General features: G+C 34.2%; 1 protein-coding gene across 2 annotated transcripts in view; it reads left to right on the top strand.

The window, feature by feature from the left end:
- The window catches only part of SCLT1 (sodium channel and clathrin linker 1), a 232580-nt gene that overhangs the window by 57392 nt on the left and 154947 nt on the right, over window positions 1-20241 (top strand). For both annotated transcript variants that reach the window (XM_082462157.1, XM_082462156.1), the window contains exon 6: window positions 19036-19171. In XM_082462157.1, coding sequence (XP_082318283.1) covers window positions 19036-19171 — 136 coding nt within the window. The remainder of the gene's footprint in view (window positions 1-19035; window positions 19172-20241) is intronic.

Here is a 20241-nt window from a genome sequence, read left to right as displayed (position 1 = left end):
TGAATATTCAATTTTGCAATATATTGCCAACCTAATTTCCAAACTGGCTATACCAATTTACATTCCCACCAGTGATATTTATGAGTTCTTATTGATTCGTATATTTTATCAGCACTTGCTCTTACCAGGTTTCTTAATTTTTGTTATTTTGAGTCCTAAATGGTATTTCATTGTGGTTTTAACTTACATTTTCCTGAATACCAATATGGTTAACCATTTTTCACGTATTTATTTACCCATGTGGTTTTCTCATGAAACGCTTGTTCATTTCTTTTTCCCATTTTCTCTTTATCTTTTCTTTAGTAAATTGTCAAAGTACTTTATATAATCTGTATTCTGAATATTTGTTAGTGTGCTGATCAGTGTAAACAGTAACCATCATAGGCTCTTCAAACAAGAAGGGATTTAGTCACTTACAGTTAAGTACTCTATGTAGGTAAGATAATTGGTTTTAAGAGTCATACCTTAGAGGCTGAGATTCTGAGGCCAGGAATTTATGCTGCTGCCACCATCTCTGTAGCTACCACTACAGCATCATTTCCATGGAGTTGAAAACTTGACACTGGAAAGTGGGGCGTGGGATACTCACTTCAGGAGACACTCATGTCTATCAGTTTTGCTTGCCATCTGCTGTACCTATAGAAGAATGTTCTCAGCTCACTTCTGCCTTCTATATCCCCTTCAAGTGCCTGTCACTGGTGAAACTTTAATCCCATCCACCACACCAGCTGCAAGGACATCCGGGAAACATAGTTTTAGACTTTCAGCCATTATGAAAGATGCTGGGATATGGAAAGGGATGGGAATGAATAATGAGTGCCAATGGCTCATTCAACGTGCTAGACAATAGGTATGTTTCAGATATCTGTTCCCAGGTTGTGATATTTTTGATCAACAGAAATTTCTTTTCTTTTTTTTTTTTTTTTTTTTTTAATTTTGAGATAGTTGAATATATCAGTCTTCTTTCTTATGGTTGTTGGTTTTTGTGTCTAACAAATCCTCTCTCAGCCTGTGGTCATAAAGATCTTCTCTTACATTTTCTTCTAAAAATGTTCAGAGTTTTATTCTATCCCAAGTTTAACTTTTAAAGGTCATGCATCTGGACTGAGACCTGATATATCTTTTGTTGTTGCCTTACAAAACAAAACAAAAAATGAAGAAATACATTTTTTTTGGTTTTAAATTCATTTAAAGGATAAGCTCTTTTTAAGTTTGGCATTCCTTTGTTTGCATTCTTCTATGTAAATCTCTTAATTGGATTTTCAGTTTTTCTCATTTATTTGTGTTTTTTCCCATGGGAAAGTTTTTCTAACTTTAACTTTTTATGATTTACTGTTCTTTCTCAAAATAATTATTAAAAAGGCTATGATCTTGCTATTAAAGACTATTGCTAAGATTTTTGAATCACCAGTGTATGTAAGTTAAGTTTGTATTTTAATGTATTGGAGATAATACAGTGTTATATGATTGAGCTAATGATTTAGTTGTTTCCTATATTTGACTCCATACTCTTCCTTTTATGTCCAGGTCTTTTGAAACCAGTCTTTTAAAAATCTGCCTTTACCTGTTTAATAGTAGTGCAGTCATGGCTCATGAATGTATTTATTCTTAATATAATAGGGAAATGGGAAAAATGGATTCTGAGCTTATTAAAAGGCACTTTTAGTAACTCGAAATGTTATCAGGTTTTAAAGTGAACTCTATGCCCTTAGGGCAACATCCTGCTTTTAATTAAGTATTGCTGTTAAAGACTGCAAAATCAAGAAGAGCTTATCATTTTTAAGGAAAATATCTTAAATATGGTCAAGTCTGAATAATGGAAGCTAGCAGTGGCATGGATTATACAATAGTATCCAATTCCACATTATTGGGTTTTGGAAACATTTTAATACATTTGTGTATAGGTGAGTATTTTCTGGGAATTGATTACAAATAGAAAATAATGAAGTCATTTTATAAAATGAGACTTAGGAAGAGGTGAAAAGATACTCATTTTATCATCCTTCCCATTTTTAGTTTATTCCTTTAAACTCAGTTCATGTTGAGAATATAGTGTTTTTTATTTTGTTTTTGTCTCATTTTTTTCTTTAATATCATATTTCCTCCTCATAACTTGCCAGAGGATGAAAATTGGATAAGATAATTAAATGAGTGAATATATATACAGCACTTCCTGGCACTAAGAAATACTACCTTTTATTGTTATTATTTTTATTTTATTAATGAGGGTATGAAAGACATTATTTGTTGCCTCCATAAGAGCTATTTTCCCTTCTTTCATAATTCATATAACCCTGATTTTGTTCCAGTTGCATTGTGCCCAGTGGAGATGAGCTTCTTCCACAATCTCAGGTGATAAATCTTTGATTATAAACCAGTGCACATTTCTTTTTGCCAGGAATTGGTCTAAGTATGAACATGTGACTCACTTGTACCCAGTGAAGTATAAGGGAGAGTCTGTTGTAGAGCCTCTGGGAAAGCTTTTTCTCCCTGATAAAAAGAGAGACTGGCAAGAAGAAAACTTAACCTCCTTCCTGTTCCTTGTCATTTTAGGAAGTGATATATGTTGAAGCTGCTATAGCCGTTTTGTAACCATGAGAGTATGTATCAGAAACACAATGAGATTAGAAGAAGGGAAAGATGGGGAAGCCTTTGGTCCTTAAATTACATTATTGAACTGCTGAAACAAATCTAGAGCCACTTGCCTTCAGATTTAATATTTGGTGAGGTAATAAAACATTCATTCAATCATTCACAAATATTTATTGAGTACTTACTAAGTACCAAACACTATTCAAGTTTCTGGAATACATTAGTGAATAAAACAGACAAAAATCACTGTTGCTTGTAATCAAAGTATAGTAACTAGTACAGAGACTTAACGGCATCTGTCAGGGGTTCACAAACTACAGCTTGAGGGCCAAATCTGGCCTGCCACCTCTTTTGGTAAATAAAAGTTTATTAGATCATGGCCAGACTTGTTCATCTGTATATTGTCTATGGCTGCTTTTGCTCTACAGTGATGGAGTTGAATAGTTGAGACAGAGACTGAATGGCTCACAAAACCTAGAATATTTGGTATCTGGTCCTTTATAGAAAAAGTTTACTCTTCTCTGATACATGTAGCTATCTTTTGCTGTGCAATCTGTTAACTAGTCTTTGGTTCAACTGTCACCAAAAAGCTTTTTTGAAATTTATAACTGTTTTTACTTTCTTATTTAGGCATATATGTAGCTTTAGAGCACAGAAACAGCAAACTTCAACAAGAGTATAAAGTTAGTATTTAATAAATTAAAACAATTATATTTAACATATTATTTATTTTACTAAGTTTGTAAGTTTTTGTTTTATGATAGTCTAATATATTTATCTTTTTAAGATTAAAACTAAATATTTATGATTTAGAAGATTTCAATAGCATTATAAAATAGAATTGTTTTTAGCACTATTTTCATTGATTTGTTCTTATTGACCAATGATAATTGAATAATAAACAATAATATAGATCAGAGTTGTAATTTTAGATTTGATTTCACCATCCCTAATTATTATATCATTAGTGTATGTTGATAATAGCCTATGAACACAATATAGTCTATTTGAAATTTGGGAAGAAGGAGTTCATGTGTATATTTATAAAAATAGTAATAAAGCCATTATTTTTCAGTACTTGTCCAAAAATGGTATTCTCTACCCCAAAACTTTATTTATATAATAGCAAAAGATGAATATATTTGATCTATTTTCCAATGAGAGAGTGAAAAGATATCTCTGGAATTACATGGTAAACCCTGCTGTTCTGATGCTAATTTACACCATTATACTGTGAGGAAGACCATCCCCCAAAGTTCACCCAAATCCTAAGCTTTCATTATAAAGTTTAATATTTCTCTTTTTAATAACCTTATATAAATTCAGAGTTACCCTGATTTCTGTATATGTCTCTGTTTATAATAAGTCTGTGTTTGTATATTTACATACATATATGCCTCTTACCGCACCCTCCTTTGATGACTAGTCTCCAGTCACACTGGCCGTCTTACTTTGGCTTTCTTAAAACTGGCAAACCAGTTTCCACTAGAAGACCTTTTACTTATTTCTTCTGCCTGGAATGTTATTCTCCAGACCTACACAGGACTGTCTCCTTCTCTTCAATCAGGCAGGCATTTCCTGACCACATTATCTAGCACTGTTCCTCCCTCCCCAACTTTCTGTTTTCTATTATCCAATTTTATTTGTGGTACCTGTTACTACCTGAAATTATTTATTTGTTTGGTTATTATTTGTCTTATCTACTAGAATGTATCCTTCATGGAGCAGGGCCCTTGTCTATTCTGTTTACCACTGTATACCTAACACCTTTGAACAGTGCTTGATACATATTAAATGCTCAAAAAATATTTTTTGAGTGGATGATTGCAAATATTAAGAACATAAACACATACATATATTCATATTTGGCTCTTTTTGCTTCAATAAATAGAAACAGGTCATTCTGAGTAAGTGGGAATGTATGATAAGGAGGAACATGGAATACAGCTAGAACTGGGAAACAATTAGGACCATCTCTGAGGATATGCTCCTCTTATCAGTTGTCGCATACAGCCTTAATTGTCCCCCTCAGTAATGGCACCCCTTTCCATATAGCAGCTGCTCCTATTCTTCCAACCAAAAAGCTGATTCTCTCTGTTCTTTAGGTCAAATCCTGAAGGTACCCATTCTTGTTGGTTACTAATGGCCAACACTTCTATTTTCAGAACGCTTCATGCCAGTCAGCATATGATAGGGCTGCCCTTGAGAAATATGCAAAACTTTAGTCTAATCATTGACTTCTTCCCTCTGTAAAAAATAGCCTGCGCTATTTCCCAGAGCATGGGTTATGGTCAAGGATTACTTAAGTCTGTGCATGGCAGACGGTGTTAACTATAACATGTCCAATATATACATTAGATTGTAATTGTTGAAGATATCACTCTGGCTGGAGACATCAGAGAAGGCTTAAGTGAGAGGATGAAGTTTGAACAGCGTCTTTAAGAATGAGTAGGAGTTCATCAAATGAAAAATCGTATGTTTATTAAAATACAGATCATTTACTGTGGTTATATCTCAGCGTATTTGTATAGGGGAATTAGGCATAAGACTGGGATGGTGGGCAGGGAGCAGATCATATAAGATCTTATATGCGCTGCTAAGGAATTTAAACTTGTCTTACAGATGGCGTAGGGGGCTCTTCAAGGGTTTTAAGCAGAGGAGGAGGGTGCACTGTTGAAGGATTGAATTCAATTGCATTTAGAACTTGAAAATTCCAAATTTTTCTGGAAAGAATATATATGATTCACTGTAGGAGCAGAAGAAGGGAAGCAACAATTCTAGTTATCAGACTGTTCTGTATGAATCCCCAAAAGAAACACTACACCATGGCAGGGATGTGGATACCTTCACTGAGGAAGCTTGGACTTAAGGATGAAAAGTGTCTGTCAGGTGAGGGAAGGCATGTAGAGAGGTTGTACCAGGCAGTTGTCTAGAATGTTTTCTAATTGTTTGTATTTGTCTTACTCTATCTTCTCTCTTACTCGACTGTAAGATTCCCTAACACTCTTCCCCGTTCCCCTATTTTAAGATCTACAAAATTGGGATATAGCCATAGTGAATGGCATGTCAAGATTAATAAGCACCAATTTTTATTTTTAGTCGTATGTAAAAGAATGGTGCATCTTACTATCAATGATAAATTCAATTCAAAGAAAGACTGGTTAGAATTGTGTTTGATTTGTCTTTGTCACCTCAGAGATCAAAACTTTTAGAAAGTCATCTTGGCCAAAATTCTATTGCCTATTAATGATAATTAGTTATAATTTCAGGACTGCAGTTACTGGCTGGGTGATTTTCCTGGTATTAATACTTTAATCTACCTGGAACTCAGTTTTTTGTTTTTTTTTTTACTGAAGTATAGTTGATTTACAATGTTGTGCCGATCTCTGCTGTACAGCAAAGAGACTTGGTTTTACACATATATACATTCCTTTTTCATATATTATTTTCCAGTATGGTTTATCACAGGATATTGAATATAGTTCCCTGTGCTATACATTAGAACCTTGTTGTTTATCCACTCTAAGTGTAATAGTTTGCATCTGCCAACCCCAAACTCCCAGTCTATCCCTCTCTTTCCCCCCTCCCCCTTGGCAACCACAAGTCTGTTCTCTACATCTGTGAGTCTGTTTCTGTTTTGTAGATAGGTTCATTTGTGCCATATTTTAGATTCCACATATAAGTGATGTCATATGGTATTTGTCTTTCTCTTTCTGACTTACTTCACTTAGTATCATAATCTCTGGTTGCATCCATGTTGCTGCAAATGACATTATTTCATTCTTTTTTATGGCTGAGTAGTATTCCATTGTATATATGTACTACATCTTCTTTATTCATTCATCTGTTGACGGACATTTAGGTTGTTTCCATGTTTTGGCTATTGTGAATAGTGCTGCTATCAACATAGGGGTGCATGTGTCTTTTTGAATTATAGTTTTGTCCGGGTATATTCTCAGGAGTGGGATTGCTGGATCATATGGTTCATTCTATTTTTAGTTTTCTGAGGAACCTCCATACTGTTTTCCATAGTGGCTGTACCAACTTACATTCCCACCAACAGTGTAGGAGGTGGAACTCAGTTTCTTTTTTTTTTTTCCTGCATGCAAATTATTCTTTATTTCTCCAAACACTCATACTTCCTTAGCATTCTGTCTGCTCACATTTTCCAACAGCCTGAGAAAACCACCCACATCTCTATACATTAAACTTATACACATTCTTAGGAACCCATTTAAATATGATCTTTTCTGAAAAATCTTTGCACATTCCATTATACTATTTTTATACCTTGGTTAGGGCATTTATTACTTTTACTTTGGATTGCAAACACTTGCTTATGTATATGTACATTAAATCATTAAAACAAGAATTCAAATCTGTTTCATGTCTTCTATTACTTAAATAAGTCTTTTTTTTATTAGTTATCTATTTTATACATATTAGTGTATATATGTCAATCCCAATCTCCCAATTCATCCCCCCCGACCCCGCTTTCACCCCTTAGTGTCCATACGTTTGGATCTCAGTTTCTTAATCTATGAAATGAGAGATTTGGACTAGATTTCAGTTTTATTGTTTATATATTTTTATGATTATAGTTAAGTGCTTGTTAAATATGTTTTGAAGTAATACTGCAAGTGGTAAGATAGAAAAATAATAAAAACCATAAGTAACAACTTAAAAGGCATAGATATGTAGTAATTTAATGTAAAGCATCATATTATATTTTAGGATAATATTTATTTTCTTAAAGACTTTTTATCAGGAATATCTTATCCAATGAAATAGTCAACAGGAACAGGTCAGAAACACTTACTTTTTTGATTTACTACATTGTACCTAGCATAAAATATAGTACAAACCCTCTTTCTTTCTAGATTAATAGATGGTCTGCAGATTGGAAGAGGCAATGAAGTGGAGAATCATAAGACATGCATAGAATACTTTAAAATTTTTTGACTTTGACTTAATGTAAATGTGCACTTATTTAATCTTTTTTATATAATGCCTAAGATGGTTACTTTGAGTAAGCCTACTAATTGTAGTTCTTTGTTGTCTTTTATACATAAACCATAAAGATAATTCATTCTTTATAATTTCCAGTTTCAGTTTCTTTGGAAGAGTGAGAACTTAGAGATCCTTTTGATCTCCTTTTGATCCTCTGTGATTTTATAAATTTTCTGATGTTTTATAATTATTTTACCTACCTCTAATTCAACAGCAGCTATTTAACAACTCATCTTTACTGAGCCTTTCATATTCAGTTTAGATTTCATAGAAAAAAACCCCAGCTCTTTTGTATTTTTATTTTTTTCACTTTGGGTCACATTTAATTAAACTGTACAATTATAATAATAGTTTATGGCAGGTATAGTAGATTGGCTTAACATCTGTTCCACCTCCTTTTTGTATACCTTCTTGTACTGCAAAGGCTGGAAAACTAAAAACTAGTTCAGGGTAGGAATTAGGTTCTGCTAATGATAAACACATGTAAGAGACCTAAATTAGGAGATAAGTAGGAGGAGAAGCTGTGGATGAGAATCTATTTTTGTGGATGAGAATCTAACAAGTGTAGAGTGGCTCTAGAGCCAATAATTCTGGCAGCTGCTTCTGTCAGAGCTAAGTCAGGGTGTTCCTGCAGGCAGTAGCTCTGGCAGTAACTTCCTGACACCAGGATCTCAGCTAAAGAGGTGTGATCCTAGAACCATCAGTTGGTGTAGCCACTTCCTGATTGTCCAGCTTCCTAATTGTGGTATGTATATCATTTCTCTCAGCAAAACAGTTCTGCAATTAACTAAACCAATAAGATTGACTTTTTCTTAGCATTTGCACTAGAAAATAGAGATCAGCTAGTTGATGGTGACTGCAGATAAAGCACCTATGCAGAGAAATGTGGTGCTACTAATGTTATTAATAAGGGTAACACTATTTACTTCTACAAAGGTTTGTATGATTTCTCTTCATTTCTCCTCTTACTATGAAGCCAACCAAATATGATGGAACTTTCTCCTCTTTATTTTCTTACAGTTCTTACGTTTTGACTTGATTATATATTTGAATAAATACAGCTAGGACCAGAACTATCTTACTATCCTGTACATAATATCTCTTCAAATGTTTGTTGAACTTACTAAAATTATTGATATCTAATTTTCAAGATTTGTTAACCATACATAAAAAATAATGCTTTGAAAAAGACTAATTCCTTAAACCTTTGCAGTACTTAAATGGCTTTATTTTCTCAATTATACTGCTAAGATCTTTGGAGAATTAGATAACATGTATTTACTTAGTATTTATAAATATATTATTGCAGCTAAATTATATTTCAAAGAAAACAAGGGCAAAAATAAACAGGAATGTAAAAGATATAAAGAGTAAAGAACAAGTTTGAGTATATGTGTGTATATTTTTCTGTTTATACTACTCATATATGAACCAACAGGAATATACTGTGTTTTTCAAGACCCATGAAACATTTACATAGACATGGACTGCAGACCCTCCGCACCACATACATACATACAAATTAAACATAAATCACACCTACAATAAATTAGAAATAACAAGAAGTGAGTGTAAAGAATTTCTTTTAATTACATTTTCAACTACTGAGATAAAGAGGAAAGCTAAAATTAAAAACTGCATAAAATAAATAGCATATCAAACTAGTGAGATGCAGCCAAACTAGTACTCAGAACATTTTTAATTAACTGAAAATAAGTTAGATAGTTTTGTTTACAGTGATGGCAACAGACTCCTTCTGAGAAAACTAGAGAATCTGGACAAAAACTAGAAAATCTTGACAAAAATTTGACAAAAATCAAATTTGTTTAAAGTGAATTGGAGTCAGTGTAGAATTGTAGGGTAAAGACCAAGAAAAGAAAGAAATCCAGGGATATGAGCCTGCATTTTGGGTTACTTTCCCTTAAATATATCTCCCAATGTCAGAAGAGGTGAAGAGAGGTTGAAAACTGAGCAGAGCTTGAAACGAATTCATGGAGCTAGAGAAATAAAAATTGAAATTCAGGCCCATCAAACTTGAGGGTAGGTGGCTCAGGAACATCCAGGCTTTGAAGTAAGAGTGACTCCCCCAAGTTAGACTAGTCCTGAAAAGATCTAAAACATGACTCTGATGTTTGATACAACATGATGTAATAAATGACATGATCAGGGATTGATAATACCCCTCCTCACCTGAAAAAAGAAAAGGAAGACTTTTAGAGGAAGATAACATCATTGCTAGGCCTCAGAATATCTCTGTACTTTTTTACTTGTGATATCTGGCTCATATCTGGCGTAAAAAGAATTGGTAATGGGAAGATTGAAGACAGCATGGTTAAAAAATCATAAAAAAATAGTATACAATAGAAGCAGATCCACGGTTTGGTCTTTAAAATAACTATGCACTATGTTCAATGAAATAAGACACAATTTTGAGAATTTCTATAAGAGAACTAAAAACTCTTAAAGAACCAAATAGAAATTCTAGAACTGAAAATTGCAGTAATAATGGAAATCAGACATAACTGAAGAGAGAATTAATGGAATGCAACCCAAGTCAGAAGAAAATATTCAGAATGAAGGTCAGAGAGAGAAGGGGATAGAAAATGCAGAACTAACTAACTAAATAAATAAATAAATAAATAAATAAAAGTAAGAGACATATGGGAAATAATGAAAACAGCTAAAAGTCATATAGCTTGAGTCCCAGAAAGAGAGGACAGAGAGACATCAATCCACAGATTAAGAACACACCATGCATCATCGTAAGCAGGATAATACAAAAGTACTGTACCTAGGTACATTATTATAAAATCAAAGAAAACCAAAGAAAAAGAAAAAGCTTAACAGAAGAAAGAGCTTAGCTTCTTATTATCTAGCTGCAATAAGATATTAACTGACTTCTCAACAGAAATACTGGAAATCAGGAGACAGTGGAATATTTTTAAAGTGCTGAAAGAAAAACTGTCAATGTAGAATTCTTTACCCAGTGAAATATCCATCAGAAGAAAGGTCAGATGAAAAGAAATTGGAGCATTATCATTAGCAAAATTAAAGAAAATCCTGAAAAGATATTCTACAAAAAGAAAATAATCCCAGAGGAAAGCTTAGAATTATGGGAAATGGTGCCCGTGGGAGAAAGTCTAATGAACATCAGCTATTCTAAAACAATAATAATGTCTCTAAAATATCTGTAGAGAATTAAATATAAGGCAGCAATATCATAAATTTAGGGAAAGGGCATTTGGAGTTAAAATATTCTCAGGTTCTAGCATTACCCAAAAGAAATATAATACTAATTTATTTTAGAGTTTGATAACTCAATGATGCATGTTTTAATCTTTAAAAGTAAAGCCAACTGCCAACCAAGATAATGTAACTGCCAACCATGTAACTGCCAACCAAGATAATAGAGTAGAAAAATGAAGTAATAAAAAAGGATATTTCATAATGATAAAAGATATAACAGTTTTAAATTTGCAAGTACCCAGAGACTTGCCTGGTGGCACAGTGGTTAAGAATCCAGTTGCCAATGCAGAGGACGTGGGTTCAAGCACTGGTCTGGGAAGATCCCACATGCCACGGAGCAACTAAGCCTGTGCGCCACAACTGCTGAGCCTGCGCGCCACAACTACTGAAGCCCACACACCTAGAGCCCATGCTCCGTAACAGGAGAAGCCACCGCAATGAGAAGCCTGTGCACCACAACAAAGAGTAGCCCCCGCTTGCCGCAACTAGAGAAAACCTGCACACAGCATTGAAGACCCAACGCAGCTAAAAATAAATAAACAAACAAATAAATAAATTTATTTATTTTAAAAATATTTGCAAGTACCCAGTAACAAAGCCTCAGAATAGAAAATTTCAAGTTTTCTGTTTTTCTAGATTAGAAAAATTCAGTGATAGCATTGAATGGCAAAACAGACAAATCCACTAGATAGCAGGAAATATAAACATATTGCTCCTCAGTAATTGAAAGAAAAACTCAAAAAATAATATTTGAACCATGCAATTAACAAACCTACTTAACAGACAAATACCTAATACTTTCAAAATACATATTCTTTTTAAGTACACATAAAACATTTCCAAAGTTGACAAATTCAGAAAGTAACTCTCGGGACTTCCCTGGTGGTCCAGTGGGTAAGACTCTGCGCTCCCAATGCAGGGGGCCCTGGTTCAATCCCTGGTCAAGGAACTAGATCCCACATGCGTGCCGCAACTAAGAGTTCACATGCTGCAACTAAGAAGTCTGCGTGCTGCAACCAAGAAGTCTGCATGCTGCAGTCTTCCACAACGAAGATCCCGTGTGCCATAACTAAGACCTGGCACAGCCAAAATAAATAAATATTTAAAGGAAAAAAAGAAAGCAACTCTCAGATTTTTTAAGTACTCAGATTCTGTTCCTTACTAACAGTGAAAATTGTATTAGAAATCAGTTTTTTTAAAAAAAAGAAAAGGAAAAAGGAATCAGAAAATTCCCAGCTGTTTCTAATTAAGCAGTATGCTTTTAAATATTACTCATAGGTCAAAGAATTAACTATGAAAGCTGGGGAATATTTTCAACTGATAGATAGTGAAAATACAGCATAAAAACTGTGGGTTGCAGTTAAGGCCATTCTTAGAGGGAAATCCATACTCTTAAGTGCATATATTAGAAAAGAAGTCTGAAAATCAGTGGTCTCTAAGAATTTGCTGAACAGGTTAGGAAAAGAACAGCAAACTAAACCCAAAATTATGAAACATTTGGAGAATTAGGGTACATCAGGCAAGAGACAGCAGGATTGCAAATTGCAAGATTAAACACCCCTACCCCAAATACTTCAGATATTAAAACAAAAATAAACTACTGATGCATATAGGTGGCCCTTGCTTTGCATGACAGTGCAGGACTATAAAAATGACCTTGCAAGGTGTGTCCAAGGTGATGGAGTACGAAGACCCTGAACTCACCTCCTCCTCTAGGCACACCAAAATTACAACTATTTACAGAGCAGCCAGCAATAACTTGAAGACTAGCAGAAAAGATTTTTCACAGCCTAAGATACAAGGAAAGAACCAAAACAAGATGGGTAGGAGGGGCCAAAGACATAATGTAGTCAAGACCCGCACTTTCAGGTAGGTGACCCACAAATGGGAGGATAATCACAATCACAGAAGTTCTCCCTAAGGAGCGAGGGGTCCAAGCTCCACATCAGGCTCCCAAGCTGAGGGTCCTGCACTAGAAAGACAGGCCCTCAAAACTTGTGGCTTTGGAAGCCAGCAGGACTTGCATATGGGAGAGCCAGAGGACTGTAGGAAGCAGAAACTCCACTGTTAAAGCGTATACACAAAATCTCACATGCTCTGAGTCCCAGAACTGAGACAGTAATTTGAAGGAGCCTGTTAAGACCCACTTGCTGATCTCGTAGAGTCTCCTGGAGAGGCGGGGCAACTGGGACTCTTCCTGATGACATTGGCGACAGCCATTTTGGGGAGTTCATTCTACCATGAGGACACTGGTGCTGGCAAGTGCCATTTTGGAGTCCTCCCTCTAGCCTACTAGTGCTGGGGGCCTGCCTGCCCAACAGCAGAGAAGCTCCAGTTCCAGTACCTCCCGGGTGAGCAGCCAGCCTTGCAGGGACCTGGCTCCACCCACCAGTGGGCCGGAACCAACCCCAGGCCTCCCCAACACCCACACCCAGGTACCCTGGGGCTCAACTCTACCCACCATCAGGTCAGAACCAGCCTTGGAACACCCCTGGCCTTGCCGCCAGCCACACCAGGACCCAGCCCTGCCCATCAGCTAGCCAGGACCAGCCCCAGAATCTCCAGAGCCCCAGAGCCAGCTTCATTAGGATGTGGCCCCACCCACCAGTAGGCTGACACCAGCACTGGACCCCCTGGGTCCCACAGCCAGCACCCAGGGAACTAGATCTGTATACTACTGGGCTGAGACCCACCCCCCTGCCAGGTCATGTGACCAGTTGTACCAGAACCCAGTACTGCCCGCTAGTGGGCCAGCATCTACCCAAGGACCTCCCAGCCTGTGCATCCAACAATGCCAAAATCTGGCCTGCCCACCAGCAGGCCAGCAGCCACCATGCAAGGCCGGGCATAGCAGCCAACCAGCCTAGGGATGAGCCTTGTCTACTAGTGTGCCAAGAGTAGTCAGCCTCATCACACAGAAGAGCCCACACAGCCCACATATGGGGTCAAGTGCTGCTGGGCCCCATATGTGGGCTGTCTCTTACTTAAGACCACTTCTCCAACATCTGGAAACATAACTGACCTACTTAATACTTAGAAATAAACATGGAAAATTAGGCAGAACGAGGAGGGAAGGAATATGTTCCAAATGAAGACAAAACCCCAGAAGAACTAAGCCAAGTGGAGATAAGTAATCTACCTGATAAAGAGTTCAAAAGAATGATAATAAAGATGCTCATTGCAGCTCGGTGCTTTGTGTCCACCTAGAGGAGTGGGATAGGGAGGGTGGGAGGGAGACTCAAGGGGGAGGAGATATGGGGATATATGTATATGTATAGCTGATTCACTTTGTTACACAGCAGAAACTAACACACCATTGTAAAGCAATTAAACTCCAATAAAGATGTTTACAAAAAAATTCACTCTGGCAGAAGCTAAAATTTGATACGATTACATTTAATACAGATAAATCACAATTGATAAAGCCTGTCTTGTGAAAAAAAAAAAAAGAATATGTGAGTACATATTCACCTTATATTCAAGATATTTGCTTTCTCATAAATAGCTGTCAGAGTTTTATTTTCTAATCATCTTTCCTTTCTCCACTGATCTGATGTTATCTTTATTATTAACTAAATACATATATTTGAGTTTGTAAAATAATCACAAAATGAGAAATACAGACACTTGAAAATGTTTAGAGAAAACTGTGTAACTCTGTGCTGATAAATGTGAAACTATAAGTGAAATAAACAATTTTCTATGAAAAAAAAAGGTGCTCAGTGAACTCAGGAGAAGAATGAATGAACACAGTGAGAAGTTAGAAGTTTCTAACAAATAGTTAAAAAATATAAAGAAGTAAACAGAGCTGAAGAAGATAATAACTGAAATAAAAAATACACTAGAAGGAATTAACAGTAGAGTATATGATACAGAGGAACAGATCAGTGAACTGGATGACAAAGTAGAAGAAATCACCTGAACTGAACAAAAAAAGAAAAAAAGAGTTTTTTAAAAAGAGGACAGTTTAAGAGACCTCTGGGACAACATCAAGCATAATAACATTCAAAATATAGGAGTTTCAGAAGGAGGAAATAGAGAGAAAAGGGCAGAGGAGTTATATGGAGAAATAATAGCTGAAAACTTTCCTGACCAGGGAAAGGAAGTAGACATGCAGGTCCAGGCAGCACAGAGAGTCCGAAACAAAATGAATCCAAAGAAGTCCACACCAAGACACATTGTAATTAAAATGGCAAAAATTAAAGAGAGAATCTTAAAGAAGCAAGGGAAAAGCAACTAGTAGCATACAGGGGAACTCCCATAAGGCTATCAATTGACTTTTCAGCAGCAACTTTGTGAGCAGAAGGGATTGGCACAATTGATTCAAATTGATGAACATACCAACCAAGAATACTCTACTCAGAAAGGCTATCATTCAAATTTGAAGGAGAGATAAAGAGTTTTACAGACAAGCAAAAGCTACAGAGTTCAGCACCACTAAACCAGCTTTACAATAGATATTAAAGGGACTTTTCTAAGTGGAAAGGGCTACAACTAGAAATAGGAAAACTGTGCAAAGAAAAATCTGATTGGTAAAGACAAACATACAGAAAAATAGATCATCCACTTATAAAGCTAGTAGGAAGGTTAAAAGACAAAAGTAGTAAAAGCATCTATTTCCACAACAAGTATTTAAGGGATACACCCCACGAAAAGTTATAAAATGTATCAAAAACATTAAACATGGCAGGAGATTTTAAAAATGCAGGGTTGTCAGAATGGTTTGATCTTAAGGGATCATCAACTTAAAATAATCATATATGAATGAATTTAAAATATATATTATTTATTTTATATATATATATCTTTATAAATATAGTTATATATGAACCTCATTGTAACCACAAACCAAAAATCTGTAATAGATATGCAAAAAAGAAAAAGGAATCTAAACACCAAACTATAAACTATAACACTAAAGGTAGTCATCTAGCAGATCACAAGGATACAGAGCAAAATAAAGAAAGGAAGAAGAGAGAACCACAAGAACAACCAGAAAACAGTGAACAAAATGACAGTAAGTACATACATATCAATAATTATTTTAAATATATTGGACTAAATGCTCCAGTCAAAAGACTTAGAGTGACTGAATGGATACAGAAAGAAGAACTATATATATGCTTCCTAGAAGAGACTCACTTTAGATCTAAAGACACAGAGATGGAAAGTGAGAGTATGGAAAGAAGTTTTCCATGCAAATGGAAACAAAAAGAAAGCTGGGGTAGCAATTCTTATATCAGACAAAATAGAGTTTAAAACAAAGACTGTTACAAGAGACAGAGAAGGACATTACATAATGATAATGGGATCAATCCAACAATATGTAATAATTGTAAATATTTATGTCCCAACTTAGGCGCACCTAAATATGTAAATCAAATATAAGTAGACATAATGGGAGAAATTGTGTTGAGTTACACAATAATAATATGGGACTTTAACACCCAACTTACATCAATGGAAGATCATGCATCCAGACAGAAAATCAATAAGGAAACACTAGCCTTACATCAGATAGACTTTATTTATATGTACATCTATGTATATATATGTATGTATAAAACATTCCATCCCAAAAGTAACAGAATAAACATTCAACTACATATAGAACATTTTCCAGGATAGAGCACATACTAGGCCACAAAGTAAGTCTCGGTAAAATTAAGAATATTGAAATTATATTAAACATCTTTTACAGTCACAATGCTATGAGACTAGAAATCAATTACAATGAAAAAACTACCAAAAAAAAAAAAAAAACCAGTAGAGGCTAAGCAATATGCTACTAAACAACCAATGGGTCACTGAAGAAATCAAACAGGAAGTCAAAAAATACCTGGAGTCAAATTAAAATAGAAATAGAATGGTGGAAAAGCTTTGGGAAGCAGGAAAAGCTGTTCTCAGAGGGAAGTTTCTAGCAATATAGGCCTACCTTAGGAAGTAAGAAAAATCTCAAATAAGCAATCTACCGTTACACCTAGAGGAACTAGAAAAAGAACTAATAAAACCTAAAGTTAGTAGAAGAAAAGGATCAGAGCAGAAATAAATGTAATAGAGACTTCTAAAAAATAGAGAAAATCAGTGAAACTAAGCTCTGGTTCCTTGAAAAGATAAACAAAATTGATAAACCTTTAGCCAGAGTCATTAAGAAAAAGAAAGGACCCAAATAAAATCAGAAATGAAAGAGAAGTTACAGATTCATATTTCTGTACTGACAATACAGAAATATGAAAGATCATAAGAGATTACTGTGAAAAATTATACACCAATAAAATGGAGAACCAAGAAGAAATGGATAAATACCTAGAGATGTACAATCTAGGTACAAGACAAGGATGCCCACTCTCACCACTTTTATTCAACATAGTATTGGAAGACCTAGCCACAGCTATCAGACAAGAAAAAGAAATCAGAGGTATCCAAATCAGAAGGGAAGAGGTAAAATGTCTACTATACATAGAAAATCCTAAAGATGCCACCAGAAAACTAGAGCTCATTAATAAATTCAGTAAAGTTTCAGGATACAAAGTTAACGTACAGAAATCTGTTGCATTTCTATACACTAACAATGAAGTATCAGAAAGATAAATTAAGGAAACAACCCCCAATTTACCTTCACATCAAAGAGAATAAAATAGCTAGGAATAAACCTACCTAAAGAGGCTCAAGACCTGTGTTCCAAAAACTATAAGACATTGATGAAAGCCATCCAAGGACTAAATTCCAAAAGTTAAAGTTTGGAGAGATGAAAATTCCACTGAGACTGAGAAAGAGAGAAACACTGTACAGAACGGTTAAAAAAAAAAATTCCAGAAGAGAATAAGCAATATTAATAGGTGACATTTACATTTTACAGATTGGGAAACTGAGGCCAAAGGAGGTTAAGGAACTTGTCCAAAGTCACATAGCTAACGAAATGAGATACTGGTTTCAAATTCAGGCAGTTTGGGTATAGGCAATATGCCTGTAACTATTAAGGGTTCTTTTTTTTGTTTAGTTTTTTTTTTTTAATTGAAGTATAGTTGCTGTACAGTATTATATAAGTTACAGATGTACAATATAGTGATTCACAATATTTAAAGGTTATACTCCATTTATAGTTATGATAAAATATTGGCTATATTCCCTGTGTTGTACAACATATCTTCTTAGCTTATTTTATATCTAATAATTTGTATTTCTTAATCCAGTATCCCTATACTGCCTTTCCCCCCTCCCCTTGCCCCACTGGTACCTGAGGTTATTGTCTTGTGGCTTATTTGATGAACTTCGTTTTCAATAAATATGTTTTAAAATTTAAGATTGCATTTTTCTAGTTTCAATGGAGATTGTAGTATTAGTAGATAATTCTGTTTAAATTATTTTAGAGAGATGGATGCAATTCCTTTGGGAAATTTTTACTTTGAGATGTGTTTATTATAAATAATGTTTTCTGGTTATAATTATATAAATTCAGTGTTTCTAAGTTTTTCTGATATTAAAAAACATTTTTCCTTCTAGGAGTACATCATTTTGACATAAACACCTAATCAGTCTTTTAAGTTGAACCTTTCTATGCTTTTTTTTTTTTTTTGGTGTAATTTCAAAGCATGAAATATTTGTAATTTACTTTAATGTAAGGTTAAAGTTGAATTTAAGGCTTTCAGAGTTATGGTCAAGCTTATGTAAGAAAGTGCTGGCAAGTAAAGCCTCTAATCTTGATTTCATAACCATCAAGAATTTTATTCTATGCTTTATAAACTGGAACTAGTGAGAAATCAGGTGAGTTTTGTGAAACACAATGAAGAAATTAACAGTAATTTTACAAGATTTAAAATTCCCTTTCCATTTAAGTAACTAGATGAAATTATCATATTTAAAATTTTTTTCTGAATGACTTGTCAATTAATAAGGTATAATTTCAGAATTTTACCTCTTTAAAAAATTAAAATCTTCCTAGGACAAACTGAATTATGTATGTTTGAATTAATTATGACAAATTTAATTCATTCACAATCGTGATGTATTTTTTCTTATAACACATTATTTAATGGTTTTAAAACACTTCTAAATTTAGAGGTTGACTTAAAAATGATTTTTTTGTAAATAGTGATTTTTTGACCCAAATGTTTATTTAGTTGACCTGAAACAGTAATTACTATTACCAAAATTAGATTATTGTTGTGTTAACTGTTTGTTCCAAAGGTTGCACAGTGAATTAAAAGATGCTGTTGAAAAGCAATTGGAGGCCATTCCCTTTGGCACAGAGATGGGAAATGAGATATATACAGATGATGAAACAGTCAGGAATCTGCAAGAACAACTACAACTGGCCAATCAAGTGAGTGATATATGTATTGAATTATATCCTAAATAAACAGAGTTTCTAAAAAATCTATAGTCAATCATTATTTATGAATGATAATAACAGAATATTGAAATTGTTAGCATAATGATTTTCTACAGTTTGAAAAATAGTTAACAGGTAACAAAGCTTGTAATATGTGCCCTCCCTGTATGTTATAAATGTAGTTGCCATGTATATATTTTAACTGAATCATAATTCTTTTGGCATGATTTTTAAAGTGTTATAAAATATTTTAATGCCAAAGAAAATTTTTAAAGAAAAGAATCAATTATCTACTTGCCTAAATTTACATTTTTCATTTTCCTGCGTTTTCTTTTGATACTGTTTTCTTCAATTTTCAAAGATTATAGAATTATATTTTTCTAAAGTTATGCTTCTTTTAGAATTATACTTTTTCTCCTTTTTTCCTCCTTCATGGTAATTGAAATATTTGGGAAGCTATATTGTATATATCCTGTTTTCAGCACCACAATTTTTTTGGGTTATATGTAAGGGAATTTTATTTTAATTTACAATTTTGCATCCTAGGTATCTCATATCTTTTATGGATTTTAATCCCATTCTTCTACCTTCCTGTGTGCCTCAATTTCTTCATTTTATAAATGGGGATTAGAAATTCTTTATTACAATTTTGATTTTATAGATATCTATGAAAAGTCATATTTTTTTATTCCTTGGAAATTTGGTTTTGGAATTCTTTGCTTTTGAAAGTGATATTTTAAGTTAATCAGATAGGTTGTATCTACCTTGATAAGGAGCATTATGTAGCACTGAATTCTTTTTAATGTGTAAAGGGAAGGAATTTGAAAAAAATAATAGAGGCAAAAATAATGAGAAAAACATGTTCTTTACTCTGTTCTAGACTAGTATTTCAGAAAGGATTTATTAATGTTGACATATAAATAAATGAAAATTAATGTAAACTTATAAATGCTTTCTAACAAGGTATTAAATATGTCTTTTGAAAGCTGTGGCAGAATATGCATTTCTTATTACTCTTGAAAAATATTGTGACAGACCATATGTAAAAGTACACCTTCAAT

This window comes from Balaenoptera physalus, assembly GCF_965194825.1.
Source record: "Balaenoptera physalus genome assembly, chromosome: 5".
NCBI lineage: Eukaryota > Metazoa > Chordata > Mammalia > Artiodactyla > Balaenopteridae > Balaenoptera > Balaenoptera physalus.
This window is presented reverse-complemented; position numbering and strand designations above follow the sequence as displayed.